Raw genomic sequence first — 13,184 nt, 5'->3', positions numbered from 1 at the left:
TCTCAAGATAGAGAAGAAAGGAGTATAGAGCAATGATTTCCTAAGTACAGAATCTCTGTTTTGTGTGAAGGAAAACCCCCACAAATGGACAGTAGTATCAGAACATAGTATCATGAATGTAATAAATTAATACAATTAATATGATTAATGAATATCATATATATAATTATGGAATGAATACCACAAATGTAATTAATATCATGAGTGTAATTAATATCATGGGTGTAATTAAAAAGAGTTGTCTCCTAGCAAGCATTCATTCAGTGAATGCTTGAACACAGCAGTACTGTAGGATAAGAAGTAACTTGTCAAATAGGGACTTGCTAAGATATTTCTAAGAAACCTTTAGTGTTAATTGTGGGGAATAATTCAGTGGCCTATGCACCCCGCTTTCTCATGAGATCGTTTTATTTTGTGTATGTAAGTGCATGGGATGCATGTACATGCTGTGGTGTTCATGTGGAAGTCAGCCCAGCTTTCGGGAGGCTAATGCTTTCCTGTCACGTGGTGACTAGACTTAGGTGTTGGGCTTGACATCAGGTGCCTTCACCCAGTGAGCCATCTTGCCAATGCTTCCCCAAGGCATTGTGAAGGGAAGCACACACCTGTTAGGGTGTGAGAGAACAAGAGCACACTCCTTTACCTAAGTTCACTAGGCCGAGCTTGCCGGTCAGTCAGACAAAAGCGGCGGATGGGTGTCTAGACAAGAGATAGCCTGAGTGACTGGACATTCCACCATGGCTGCCTGCTGTGCTGAAGAGTCTGGACCTCTGGCCACTGAGGAGGAGCAGATGTTAGCCACTTCTGCTGCCGACTGCACTGCTTCCAAGGAGTGTAAACGTTCAAACAGTCTTGTGTGGCTCACTGTCTTGGCCTGTGAGGCTTCAGAAGGAGATTATCACAAACCTTTGTAGGCTCAGTTCTGCTCCGTGTTTTCACCAAGCCTAGACTGTCTAGTATTCCGTTCGCCTCAGTAACTCGGAGGGTTCCGTGAGAACCCTTTACACAGCTCTGTGTAGATGGTGTGTGTGGCCTTGACTGGGAACTTTTGAAAGGTTACTATGTAGTAGATGGAATGCATAAAAGCTGTATTCTGTCTCTGAATGATTTCTCTTTTTGCATAGGCATTTGAGTTCTCCTTTGTTGTTTTATGAAAGCTAGTGCTGAGAAAAGTCTGTTTTGTTTATTTCAGTTCCTCCTCTGGAAGGTTTTGTAATGAATCGGGTACAAGGTGATTATTTTGAAACTCTACTCTATAAGATATTTGTCTCAATAGATGAGCACACTAATGTTGCAGAGGTAAGTGTGGCAAAAACATTTTTGAATGTTGATATGCTGATAGTTCTGAGAATGGAATCGTAATTTTCAATTTTGTTTTATAGCTCGCAAATGTCCTTGAGATAGACTTATCACTGGTGAAGGTATGTTATTTTTTACCTTTTATTTGTAGTGTGAGTACTGGCTGGATTTTGCTGTTTGATTTTTCTCTTGATACATTACTGATCCTTATTGGCTGCTTGAGGAAATGTGCATGGTAAAGGGATAGTTGCAGAGAGAAAGGGGGAGCTGAGAAGCTCTGAGTCGGTTTTCCACCAGGTGAAACAGAGCACTCACATTAGTGTGGGCAGCAGGAGGCCAGTGTCTGCTAAAGCTGCACCTCTAGCCTCTTTAGAAGAGGGTTTAGGGGGGTGGTGGTCCTGGCCAGACTGCTATGTAGGTAAGATATGGAAATGCTCGCACATCACCAGAGGCCTGGTCTCTTACAGTGTTTTTTTCTCCACAACTATTCTGATGTCTGTTTTAATGCTAATTTTCCTTAACATTCCTTTCAGAATGCTGTTTCAATGTATTGCCGATTGGGTTTTGCTCATAAGAAGGGACAAGTAATAAATTTGGATCAACTTCATTCATCATGGAAGAATGTTCCATCTGTGAACAGATTAAAGTAATTCATTTATTCCTTTGTATGATGCAGTTTGCTTTTGAAAACAATTTTCACATGTAGGAAGTTTATTTATTTACCATGCCGTTGAGGTGAATCCTGTGGATAGTGTCTCAGTCATCTTGGTGTGATGGAACTTCAGTATAATCTGATGAAAACCAAGAGCATGTTGTTTAGGAGAAAAGTACATCTGATATTTTATAAAATGTATAGAACTTGGATTCCCTGAAGCCTGTGCTTGAATTTTAATTATAATTCTTTCTTTTTTTTTTTTTTTTTAAATTTGGTTTTCGAGACAGGGTTTCTCTGTGTTGTTTTGGTGCCTGTCCTGGATCTTACTCTGTAGACCAGGCTGGCCTCAAACTCACAGAGATCCACCCGGCTCTGCCTCCCGAGTGCCGGGATTAAAGGCGTGCTCCACCACCGCCTGGCAGGTTTTAGTTATAATGCTTTCTGTGTGTGTCCAAAGCATTTGAGAACTCCTCTCAGTTCCACACGTGTGTGTTGGCCTATAGTCTGGTGGATTGTTCGTAGTTGTAAGTACCAACTGTACTTTCAATAAGTAGCTGTTTTCATGTGAGATCATTTATGTGATTTTTAAAAAGTGAATGTATTCTTCATTAATAGGAGTACTTTAGACCCACAAAAGATGCTCTTATCATGGGATGGCGGGGAAAGTAGGAGTCCTGTGCAAGAAGCTTCTTCGGCCACTGACACTGATACAAATAGTCAAGAAGACCCAGGTTAGCAGCAACTCAGTTTAACTTAGAGCTTGTCTGTAGGTCTGCCAGCTGTCCAGACACGGCCCTGCATCTCCTTTATAGCTCTGTATTAGACCTCTTACCAATATTGTGAACACTATGCTAAGTCTCGAAGGTATGATAAATAAGAATACGGCACTTGCTTTCTAGAAATTAAGTTGAGAGAGAAAAGGGGAGGAACATAGCCCCAAAAAACAAAAACCAAACAAACAAAAACCCAAGCAATTGTGGTATTTGGGGCTGCAAAAAAAAAAACAAAAACAAAAACAAAAAACAAAAAAAAACCCCACAAAAAGACAAAACTTCTTTACATTCAGGAAGAGGCTATGGGTTAGAGTGGCTGTGAGTTCACTGGCCAATGAGGGAAGGCCACGTCAGCCCAAGAGTAAGTAAGTGCAGGCTAAGCCCAGAATCCGGAGACACACAGGGTTTAAAGTTGAGGGTAGCAGGAACTTGGGGTGGCCTTTCTCCTGTTCTGCCTGTTACCTGAGACACACACTGAGGAACATAGGCCTATTGATAGTACTTACTGATCTTGGTGATCATCGAGAATTTTTATTTCTGGTTTTCAAGGAAGTTAACTGTGCTAGTTTGCCTCTCTGTTGCTGTGATAAAATACCCTGATCAAAAGCAATTTGAGGAGGAAAGGGGTTTCTTTCCCCTTTCCATCAAGAAGGGAAGGCCAGGCAGAAACTCAGGCAGGAATCTGCAGGCAGGAATTGAGAAATCTTGGAGGAATACTGCTTATCTGTTTAGTCCCCAGGCTCATGTCCAGCTACCTTTCTTATACTTCCCAGGGCCAACTGCTCGGGGTGGTACCACCCACATCAATCATTAATCAGGAAAATGCCCCCAGACTTGTCTAATGGAGATGTTTTCTCAATTGAGGTTTCTCCTTCTCCAAAGATTCTGGCTCTTGTCAAGTTGACTAACTAGGACATCAACACAAATTTAAATGACTTTTAAAGTTAAAAAAAAAAATCGTCCTCATCTGCTGTTAGTACATGCTTGCAGTCATAGTACTGGGAAGCTGGATGCAGGAGGATTGGAATTCAAGGCCAGTTTGTGCTACGTAGTGAGACCCTGACTCAAAGAAACTTAACTGTCTTAAGACTACAATATTGCTTATATTTAATTAAGTTTGTTTGGCTATCAGACAAAGCTGAAGTAAAAAACTTACTTCAGATGATAAGCAAAACAAAGGCTTTTGTTGACCTGCTTTCCTATTCTGACTTTTTTTAGCCGACACAGCCAGTATAAGCAGTCTGGGTCTGTCCGCTGGGTATACCAAGCGCATCGCCTTCTTGTTTGACTCCACTCTTACTGCATTTTTAATGATGGGAAATCTCTCACCAGTAAGTCAAATGCTTGTTTCAATATAACGACATTTAAAGATGCGATATCAAATCCTTCAGTACTTTATAAAAACGTCTTTACGTTCAGAGCTAGTCCTGAAAGCAGCCAGCTATGTTTTACATTCCTCAGACCGCACGAGAGTTTCCAGTGAGGGCTGCTGTTGTAGTTGGAAGAACCAGTTGCTCATGTTGTCCATCTTTTAGTTTAAAGATATTATAAAGCATAAGTAATGTCCATAGCATGAAAAGGAAAACCAGAGCTATAATATTGTGCTTCTTTCGCAGAACTTGAAGAGTCACGCAGTCACCATGTTTGAAGTAGGCAAACTCTCGGATGAGTCTCTGGACAGCTTCCTTATAGAACTGGAGAAGGTCAGTGCACCAGGGCAGCACACCTGGAACTTTCCTGTTACATGCAGGGCCAGTTCTGCTAATCGGCGCCTGGTCATGTCACTACCCCATCTTATCCTGTGGTGCTCACTAGACTTCAACACAGTGAAGGACTGAATGGGTTCTGGGATTTGTAAGCAGGCAGGACTAACTCTTAGTATGAGTCGATGTGTTGAGAAATGAGTATAGACATCTTACTATGTGTAATCTCTTTAATTTTTTCTAACCTTTTATTTCTTTAATTTGGTGTGACTGAGGTAGGATCTGAGGCACTCTTACTTAAGTCTTTGTTCCTGCTGCTTTCAGTCTGCAGAGTATCCCTGAGTATGGTATTATGTCTGCCGTCACTGCCTCTGTTAGCATCTTGGAGACATCAGCTGTATTTGCTTGGTATTAACCCCCTTTTCCCCGGGAGCAAGCCCAGTCTCACGTGCTCTCTGTTGGTGCTTTTCACTGGATGTTTGAGTCCGTCCTATGTTCTTTGCAGGCTGTGTTATCAGATCTGTTCCTTGGCTAATAGTTTTGGTAGGTTTGTGATTTAGTTATTTTTTGTATATTAAATGTTCTATTTAGAGAATTTGCAGTGATTTTATAATTTCTTTATGTCATAAATAGTTTTTTTACTATTCTATAGGATTTTTGCATTCATTACTACAAAAAATATGAAATAATACCAGTTGGTTTCATGTTTTCAATCTTTATTCCTTATTCTCCCAGATGTATTGCTAGTTATTATTTTATTGTCTCCCTGTATTTTACATTCTGATCTCTTGATTACTTCTGTATGTTTTTTGGATAAAGCAGAGCTGGCTTTAGAACTTTTTCTCTTTGAATCATACAGAGGACAAAGAGCTTATAAAATGTGCTGTTTAGCAGTTGATTCAGTTGTTGAAATTGTTATACGTAGCGTCCTTTCCATCATCTTCATAGATGTACTACATTAGGAACTATCTTAGTCAGGTTCTATTGCTGTGAAGAGACACCATGACCATGGCAACTCTTGTAAAGGAAAATATTTCATTGAGGGACTGCCTTACAGTTCAGAGTTTCATTCAGTCCGTTATCATCATGGCAGGGAGCATGGCGGCGTGCAGGAAGAGGTGGTGCTGGAGGACTAGATGAGAGTCCTACATCTTGCAGATAACAGGCAGTCGACTGAGACACTGGACGGTGTCCTGAGCATAGAAAACCTCAAAGCCCGTCCCCACACTTCCTCCAACAGGGCCACACCACCTAATAGTGCCACTCCCTTTGAGCTTATGGGGGCCAAATACATTCAAACTACCACAGGAACTAATTCAAAATTGGTCAAGGTGACTTGTTTCAGTATTTCCTGGGCAAGTTTTTGAATTACTTTTTTGTTGTTGTTTGGGGGTTTTGTTTTGTTTTTGTAGTATCTTTATACATATGTTACATGATTTTAGTAAATGGCATGAGAGTGGTATTTTAAAAAACATTGTTTCCTCTTGGTTTAGGTTCAGAGCACTGGAGAAGGAGAAGCACAGAGATACTTCGATCACGCGCTGACTCTGAGGAACACCATCCTCTTTCTGCGTCACAATAAAGATCTGGTTGCTCAGACTTCGCAGTCCGACCAGCCCACCTACGGTATGAAAATCCACTTGATTGTGAAGCCCCAACTGTGAACATCTTTCCCAGACTTGAAGCAGACCACGCTCCTCATTTCATCAGCATGCTTTCCGACATTTCGTAGCTAGCAGATGGGATCTATAGTTAGAAGCTCGCTCTCTGAATGTCCTTGTCACGGTTGCTTACCTTCCTTGGCTTTCTTCTCTTTTCCTGTACCGCTGACAGTCGTATTTAAATCTGCTTAGACTTAGTGTTCCTACAGGAAGCTGCTGGACTTCCATTTCAGTAGATGGCCAACACAAACAGACTCAGCTCGGTGGCGTTGTTTGGAGGTCCTCATCTCAATGCTTTGTCTGGACAGAGACAAAGCATTTTTTCCCCTTACAAATCGTTTATGGTTTTTCTGTGTGTGTGTGAACTTCTGTTTCTCAGTGTCTGTATGTTTCTTGTGCCTTTCTTCTTTTTGTTTGCTTGTTTCGTCCTATTCCAGTTTGTTTTTAATCTTACTTTATTATTGTTTTAAGATGCCTGTTTGCACACTAATGAGAGAGGAAAAAGAAAGGGTGTAGATTTGGGTGAGTAGGGAGTTGGAGGGCAAACTGTAATCAGAACATATTATATGAAAAAAATCTATTTAAAAAAAAGGCATCTTTCCAGTATCATCAGTATAGGTTAGACATAAAATCCACTATTTGTAATTTGGTAGCCTAGTACTTTGGAAAGATTTGGAAACTACATTTATAGATGAGCAATCATAGTTACAAAAATCTTAGAAAGCTCTCCAGTTGCTGTGAGCTTTGGGTTTATAGTTCCCTGCCCTAATGTACATTAAGTACATTTCATAGTTGGTACTGATAACGTTGACTTTTGCCTGAAGGTTAGGAAACCTCTCACCCCTTTGTGTTTTGGAAAACAGCTTACTTAAGGACCATCCTTTTCCCACACAAGTTATGTGAGAGTTCTGTGTTCCACCCCTGTTCATGTCTGACAAGGCCAAGACAGATCCCCTGGGTTCTCTTTCTTTGCCTCCCATCTGATCAGTCAGAACAAGATGTTTGTTGGTCAAACTGTAGTAGGCGTCTTTGCCAATCCCAGGCTCCCAGAGTTCACACTGACTCACACCTTACAGTACAACATTGTCTAGTTCTGTACCTCATCTGTACCTGTTCTGTACAGGTTCTACTGTTCTGTACCTCATCTCTTCACACCACTTACCACTTTGTTTGTGCCCTGTATATCTACTCTGTAAAGACCTTAGGTCACTGTTACATTAGTCTATTACAGCTGGGCGCCGTGCCCTGCAATCCTTTCCAGCAAAGTCTTTCCTAAAGACTAACGTTTTTTCTTGGATTTTTCTCAGTAGTGTCTTTCTTACAGTTTCTCACGGTACAATGTCAATCTCTTTGGCCTTTGTAATGGTTATCTTTTCCTTTCTCTCCCTTTCCCAAGCCTGCTGACTTGTGTCATTTTACTCCAGGGTGCAGCCTCTGCCCCAGCAGTGTCACTTGGTAGAGGGCATTTCTGCTGACCCTGCACTCTAGCCTTTGTATCTGCCTGGTGTAGACCAGTGTAGACCAGGTGCTGTCCCCATAACCGTACACTCCGTCCTTCCACTAGACCACAGACCTTAGGCTCTTTAGAATAGGATTCTACTGAAAAGCAGCAAGAATAGGAATAATCTTTCGGCACGGAATTTGGGAATAAGTTGTTTATCATGACCTTGGCATGATATTCAGGGCTTATTAGAAATACAGCTGTTGTGTTAAAGCAACTTCTGCTATGTCTGTGTCCCGCCCACTGGCTGATGGATAATGTTGATAGCCTTCACAGTGCTTTCTTTCCTCTTCAAGGACAGATCCAGGCTAGGAAACGCTAGACCAAGTGATGCTCATTTTCTAGAGGATTTGGAGTCTGGACCCATGTGCTGTTCATCTGCCTCTTGATGATGATATTAATTTGCTCACCCAGTTAATGTGTCACCCGATTCCTTCATGATGAGGCTATTTTTTTTTTCCTCAACTAAAAGGAAATCTATGGGAGTTACTTGAAGACCTTGCAAGCATACTGCTTCTCTTTTGTCTCCCTGAGATTCAGCATCAGCAGTGACTCTTTCTCCACTATAGTGGTTGCAAGTTGGTCATGTTCCCTACTCACCTCCATATTTAACAGTTCTCTCAGTGATTTGTCGTCATTACTGTCTTGGTTATTTCTGTCCTTACTTCTCATTTTACCCTCAAACTGGTTTTTGTTTCCTTATGACATAACTCCATTCCCACTCCCCCCCCCAATAATACCTTATGTGTAACAAAACAGTACAGCCTGATGTTACTCTATACTTATTAAGCAGTCTCCTAGGAAACGGCTTTTTGCGTTGGGGGGGTGGGGGCAGGCGCGGGCTGCATGGACACTCATGTGTGAGAGCCTAGGGTCCTGCTTGGGGCATCTTGGTCCTCTCAGTAGTCTGTACACTTCTTTAGATGCATTCTTATTTGAAGGGGCAAGTGGCTCACTGATTCTCTGGAGTTAGTTTCAGTCTTAAATATGTCCTTTAGAGAGCAATAGGATTTTTTGAAGTGTGTGTGTGTGTGTGTGTGTGTGTGTGTGTGTGAGAGAGAGAGAGAGAGAGAGAGAGAAAGAGAAAGAGAGAGAGAGAGATTGATTGATTGATTGATTGATTGATTGTGGGCTTGAGTGTGTTGATCATACACATGGAGGCCAGAGGCCAGATTTTCAGGAGTCATTTCTGTCATTTTGTGGGCTCTGGGGCTCAGACTCAGGTAGTCAGTCAGGCTTATGCAACAGGTAGTGTGTTGCTGGAGAACTCAGGAGAGAGGGTGAGAAGGTGCGGGAGTCAACAGCACAGACCCCAGGAGTCAAGTAAAAGGCAAACAGCAGACTCATTTTTTCAGCAATGGGGAGATCCTTATATACCCTCCTCATAGCACCCAGGCTGTGTCCTGATCTGGTGACATTATGTGGTCTCCCCTCATTGGGTAGGCATGATCAGGACCTCTGACTGCCTGTTGCTAGGCCCTCAGGCAGACTCCAGATTGGCTCATCTAGGCCTTCGCTTCCTACAGTACTGTTCACTATCTGCATAGCTATCTCTCCAGCCCAGAGAGCAATAGGATATTCTGTTTTCCAGAGGACTAAGGGCAGTGGGTTGTTTAAGATGCATATTGAATCCCTGTCCTATGGATCAGCAATTTAGGGTACAAATTTCTAACTGAGGAATGCTTAACTTTATGCTAGAATCAGATCTGGGCTGTAATTTTCTCTAGTTCAGTGGCTCTCAACCTTCCTAATGCTATAACCCTTTAATACAGTTTCTCTTGTTGTGGTGACCCTCAACCATAAAATCATTTTTATTGCTACTTCAGAACTGTAGTTTTGCTGCTGTTAATGAATGGCAATGTAAGTATCTGTGTTTTCTTTTCTGATGGTCTTAGGCAACTCGGTGAAAGGGTCATTCAGCCCCCAAAGAGGTTGAGACCTACAGATTGAAAACTACTGCTCTAGAGATTGCAGTCTGGGGGAGAGAAGGACACAGCTTTCCTTGACATTTTGGCTCTCAGAATTTACTGCAGAGTGCTTGGGATGGGAATGGAATGAATAGTATGGTTCCTGAAAGAGAATCTAAAGAAGCTGCACTAGAAGACAGCTCTCGTTCTAGACCAGAAACTTCAGTTTTACATTTTAAAAATGTCTTTATGTCTTGTTACAAATTTGGTACTCTGTAGTAGTTATTGTACCTTTAAAAAATAGTAAGTCTTGATACAGCATCCTCGGGGCCTGCGTAAGTCTGCACCAGGTTTCTATGTATATATTATGGCTTCCAGTTTAGTGTTTTTATGGGATTCCTGAGTGTGCAAATGAGTGGGTCTCTGATTCTTGTGCCTTTTCTTGGGCTCTTTTTGTTCTTTTTGTCTTGTTCATTTCCAGTGTTATAGTTTTTGTTTTATTGTGTTTTATTGCCATCTCTTAGAAGCCCATTCTTTTCCAACAAGAGACAGAAAGGGAGTGGGTCAGGATGGGAGGGGAGTTGGGGAGAAACTGGGAGGAGCAGGAGTGGAAACCAGTATTATGTGAGGAAAGACTCTATTTTCAGTAAAAGGAAAAAAATAAGTCTTAAGGCAGCAATCACCAGTTTATCTTCAACATTTTTGTTTCACACGGTCAAGCCTCCTTGTGTGCTTAATTGTGATTTAGGTTTTCCCCTGGATCTCTTGCGTTGCGAAAGTCTTCTTGGTTTGGACCCAGCGACCTGCAGCAGAGTTCTAAACAAAAATTACACACTGCTTGTCTCCATGGCACCTCTCACCAATGAAATCCGGCCAGTCAGCAGCTGTACCCCTCAGGTAATGACTCACTTGGGGGATACAGATGGGAATGTGGTTATTTCATTAAGGAAACAAGTCAGTTTTCTATTGCCAGATGCTGCTGTCAAATTCAGGTTGTGAAGTGTAATTGGTATATTTAGCTTGTGCATCATTAAGTGACTCGTGACACATTAGATTAAAAATTATTCATGTGAAGTATTTTAAGAGAACATTTTGAATGCTCCAGAAAGCAAGCTTGGATGAATTTAATTAGGAAAATATCAGCTATTTCAGGAAAGTAGAGTTGTGATGCTAAGTTAGCTGAGAAGAGAAGATGGACTTTGTAAGCTAGAGCTTCGTAGTCAACTTCAGACCTCGTCAGAATGACTGCTGGTCTTTGCTTGTGAAGAAGAAGTGAGATATGTGTCTTTATATACTCAGCAAGGAAGATGTACTTGTGACATTTTTCAGAGAGTGGAAGTTATACAGTTGTGCAGTGGTCTATCCTGCCTTAATACTTGGTGTTAGAAGAGAGGAGGGGATTTTGGTACCAAATTTGTTTTTGCTGCCTGTGTGTCCTAGTTGACTCAGATCTCTCAGCCCTATGACAAAATTCTGGTCTTGTGTTAACAGCAGTGGTCCTAGATTTGCTTTTAACTAAGCTTTTGTATAATTCTTTGTACCCCCTGCTATTTAACTCAGTGTGTTCTCACAGTAGAGATCTATGAACTGTCTGCACAATGGGAAAGTGGATGGAGGGAACATCATCCTTTTTTTGAAAAATAACATGATTGATAATAATAACAATAATAATAATAATAATAATAATAATAATAACTACTACTGTAATGTGGAGCTTATTTGCCAGGCACTACTTTAAGCAACTGTACAACATCTTCATGTGGTAGCTACTTTCTTGTAGATGGAGCAAATGAGGCACAGAGTAAGGAACTTTGTTAAGGTGATGTAGCTGGAGGGATGGAGCCTAGACTCAGAGGCTGTCCACTCCACAGTTGAGTTTCTTAATGGTGTAGTGATACGGTGTGTCCTCTTAATACCAGTATGAAAAGAAAACTATTTTACTGGATTAATTAATTAATTTTCATAAGGATAATAGCAATTAAAATACGTATGAAGCATTTTCTACTTAGAAGATTATACTTGGTCATTTGTGAAATTTGACTCTTTGGATAAGTATTATAGCTTTATCTTTTTTATGGCTATAGCATATTGGACCAGCTATCCCAGAAGTGAGTTCTGTCTGGTTTAAATTGTATATTTACCATGTCACGGGGCAAGGACCACCATCTCTATTGCTGTCCAAAGGTACAAGACTTCGGAAACTGCCGGATATATTCCAGGTATGTATGTGGGGTGTGCCCCTCCTTTGTGTTCCATTCTGTTCAGGATTGAACCCAGGGCCTCCTGCATGCTGGGCAAGCACTGTGAGCTGTTTAAGGGAAAACAGAAAGTACTTGGTAGTATTAAGTCACTTTCTTAATTTTTCCCTTCTGTAGAGTGCCATTTCATGTGTTATTTGTCCTTCCAATAGGGTTATGATCGGTTACTTATAACCTCTTGGGGCCATGATCCCGGGGTAGTTCCTACGTCAAACGTGCTCACGATGCTGAATGATGCTTTAACACATTCTGCAGTGCTAATTCAGGTATGTTTTGTCTCGTTTGCAGCAAAGTAAATTTAGGTTTCTTATCACTTGTATCACACCATCCAAATGCAGCTGAATTGTAGTCAGATAACATTTACTTCAAAGTTGAGTTCTAAGGACTCGGGGCTGCCAGACCATTTTTGTGGGAGTGGTAGAGCAAAGTGGACGGTGAATTTGGACCACACTTTAATTGAAGTCTCACTGTTAACTGCAAGTCTTTTGTTTTTTAAATAACTTGTTGATCTGTAATTCATGTGGTATAAGTAAGCAGTTTAAATTGTACAGTTCAGTGGTTTTTAGTTTCTTTCCTGATTTGTGTAGCTGTCAGCAACTCAACTTTAGAATATTTTTGTCTGCTCAGGAATGAACGGTATTCTGTTCCTCTGTTTTCCCTCTAATCCCCTTCCCCCATTCTTCCTAAACCTAAATAACATACTATCTCTACATTTGCATAGCTTAGTCTGGACATTTTATGTCTATGGCCTTTGATGTGCTGGATTTTGGACATGTTGGGGATCAGGCAATTGAAAATATTCTGAAATTCAACTTAGAGGCTGCAGGAGAGATGACTGAAGTGTCAGCCTCAGCAGATAGGTGGTAGCTGAATTCTTGAGAAAATGAAGTTAGTCAGGGGAACGGTGTGGTAGGGAAAGTGATAGGAGGTGACAAACAGATGTGCTGGACCTGGACTTTAGTGAGACTGTCCAAATTCATGTCATGGTTCCACTAGTGATTGATTGCTGTCTCAGACAAGGTAAATGACCTCTCTGAGTTCCAGTGGCTCTAGCTGTCTGCTGGAGATGATAGGAACCCCTGTCTTTCTCAGGGTGTTGAAGAAATTGGCTGAGATGAGACTTGTCATAAAGTGCTTTGCACTGAGCCTGACAGGGGCAGGTGTGAGGGTGTCGTGGTGGTGATAGGTGAGGCAGCTATGGGCATTGCTTCCTCTCTTGTGACTGTTGTGTCCACTCACTTCTATAAAGTGAGGGTGATTGCCAAGGTCCATTCTGCACGTAATAGTTAATAAGTCAGGGCAAATCATAGGGATTGTGTTGTTGTTTTGGTATCATAAATATGAATAGGAAAAGATGGGTTTATTAGTGACTTTTCTCTTTGCTGCAACAAAGTACCTGGCCAAAGCAACCTGAAGAGGTTTGTTGT

At 41.4% G+C, this 13,184-nt stretch overlaps 1 protein-coding gene across 1 annotated transcript in view; it reads left to right on the top strand.

Annotated features, from left to right (window-relative positions):
* Positions 1 to 13,184, top strand: part of Fam91a1 (family with sequence similarity 91 member A1) — a 43,185-nt gene that overhangs the window by 14,176 nt on the left and 15,825 nt on the right. The window contains exons 9-18 of the mRNA XM_006990667.4: positions 1,193 to 1,299; positions 1,383 to 1,421; positions 1,833 to 1,945; positions 2,570 to 2,685; positions 3,946 to 4,058; positions 4,344 to 4,430; positions 5,924 to 6,056; positions 10,248 to 10,396; positions 11,584 to 11,718; positions 11,910 to 12,023. Coding sequence (XP_006990729.1) covers positions 1,193 to 1,299; positions 1,383 to 1,421; positions 1,833 to 1,945; positions 2,570 to 2,685; positions 3,946 to 4,058; positions 4,344 to 4,430; positions 5,924 to 6,056; positions 10,248 to 10,396; positions 11,584 to 11,718; positions 11,910 to 12,023 — 1,106 coding nt within the window. The remainder of the gene's footprint in view (positions 1 to 1,192; positions 1,300 to 1,382; positions 1,422 to 1,832; positions 1,946 to 2,569; positions 2,686 to 3,945; positions 4,059 to 4,343; positions 4,431 to 5,923; positions 6,057 to 10,247; positions 10,397 to 11,583; positions 11,719 to 11,909; positions 12,024 to 13,184) is intronic.

This window comes from Peromyscus maniculatus, chromosome 20 (genome assembly GCF_049852395.1).
Source record: "Peromyscus maniculatus bairdii isolate BWxNUB_F1_BW_parent chromosome 20, HU_Pman_BW_mat_3.1, whole genome shotgun sequence".
Lineage (NCBI taxonomy): Eukaryota > Metazoa > Chordata > Mammalia > Rodentia > Cricetidae > Peromyscus > Peromyscus maniculatus.
Note: the sequence above shows the minus strand (reverse complement) of the source record. Positions and strands in the feature narration are given on the sequence as shown.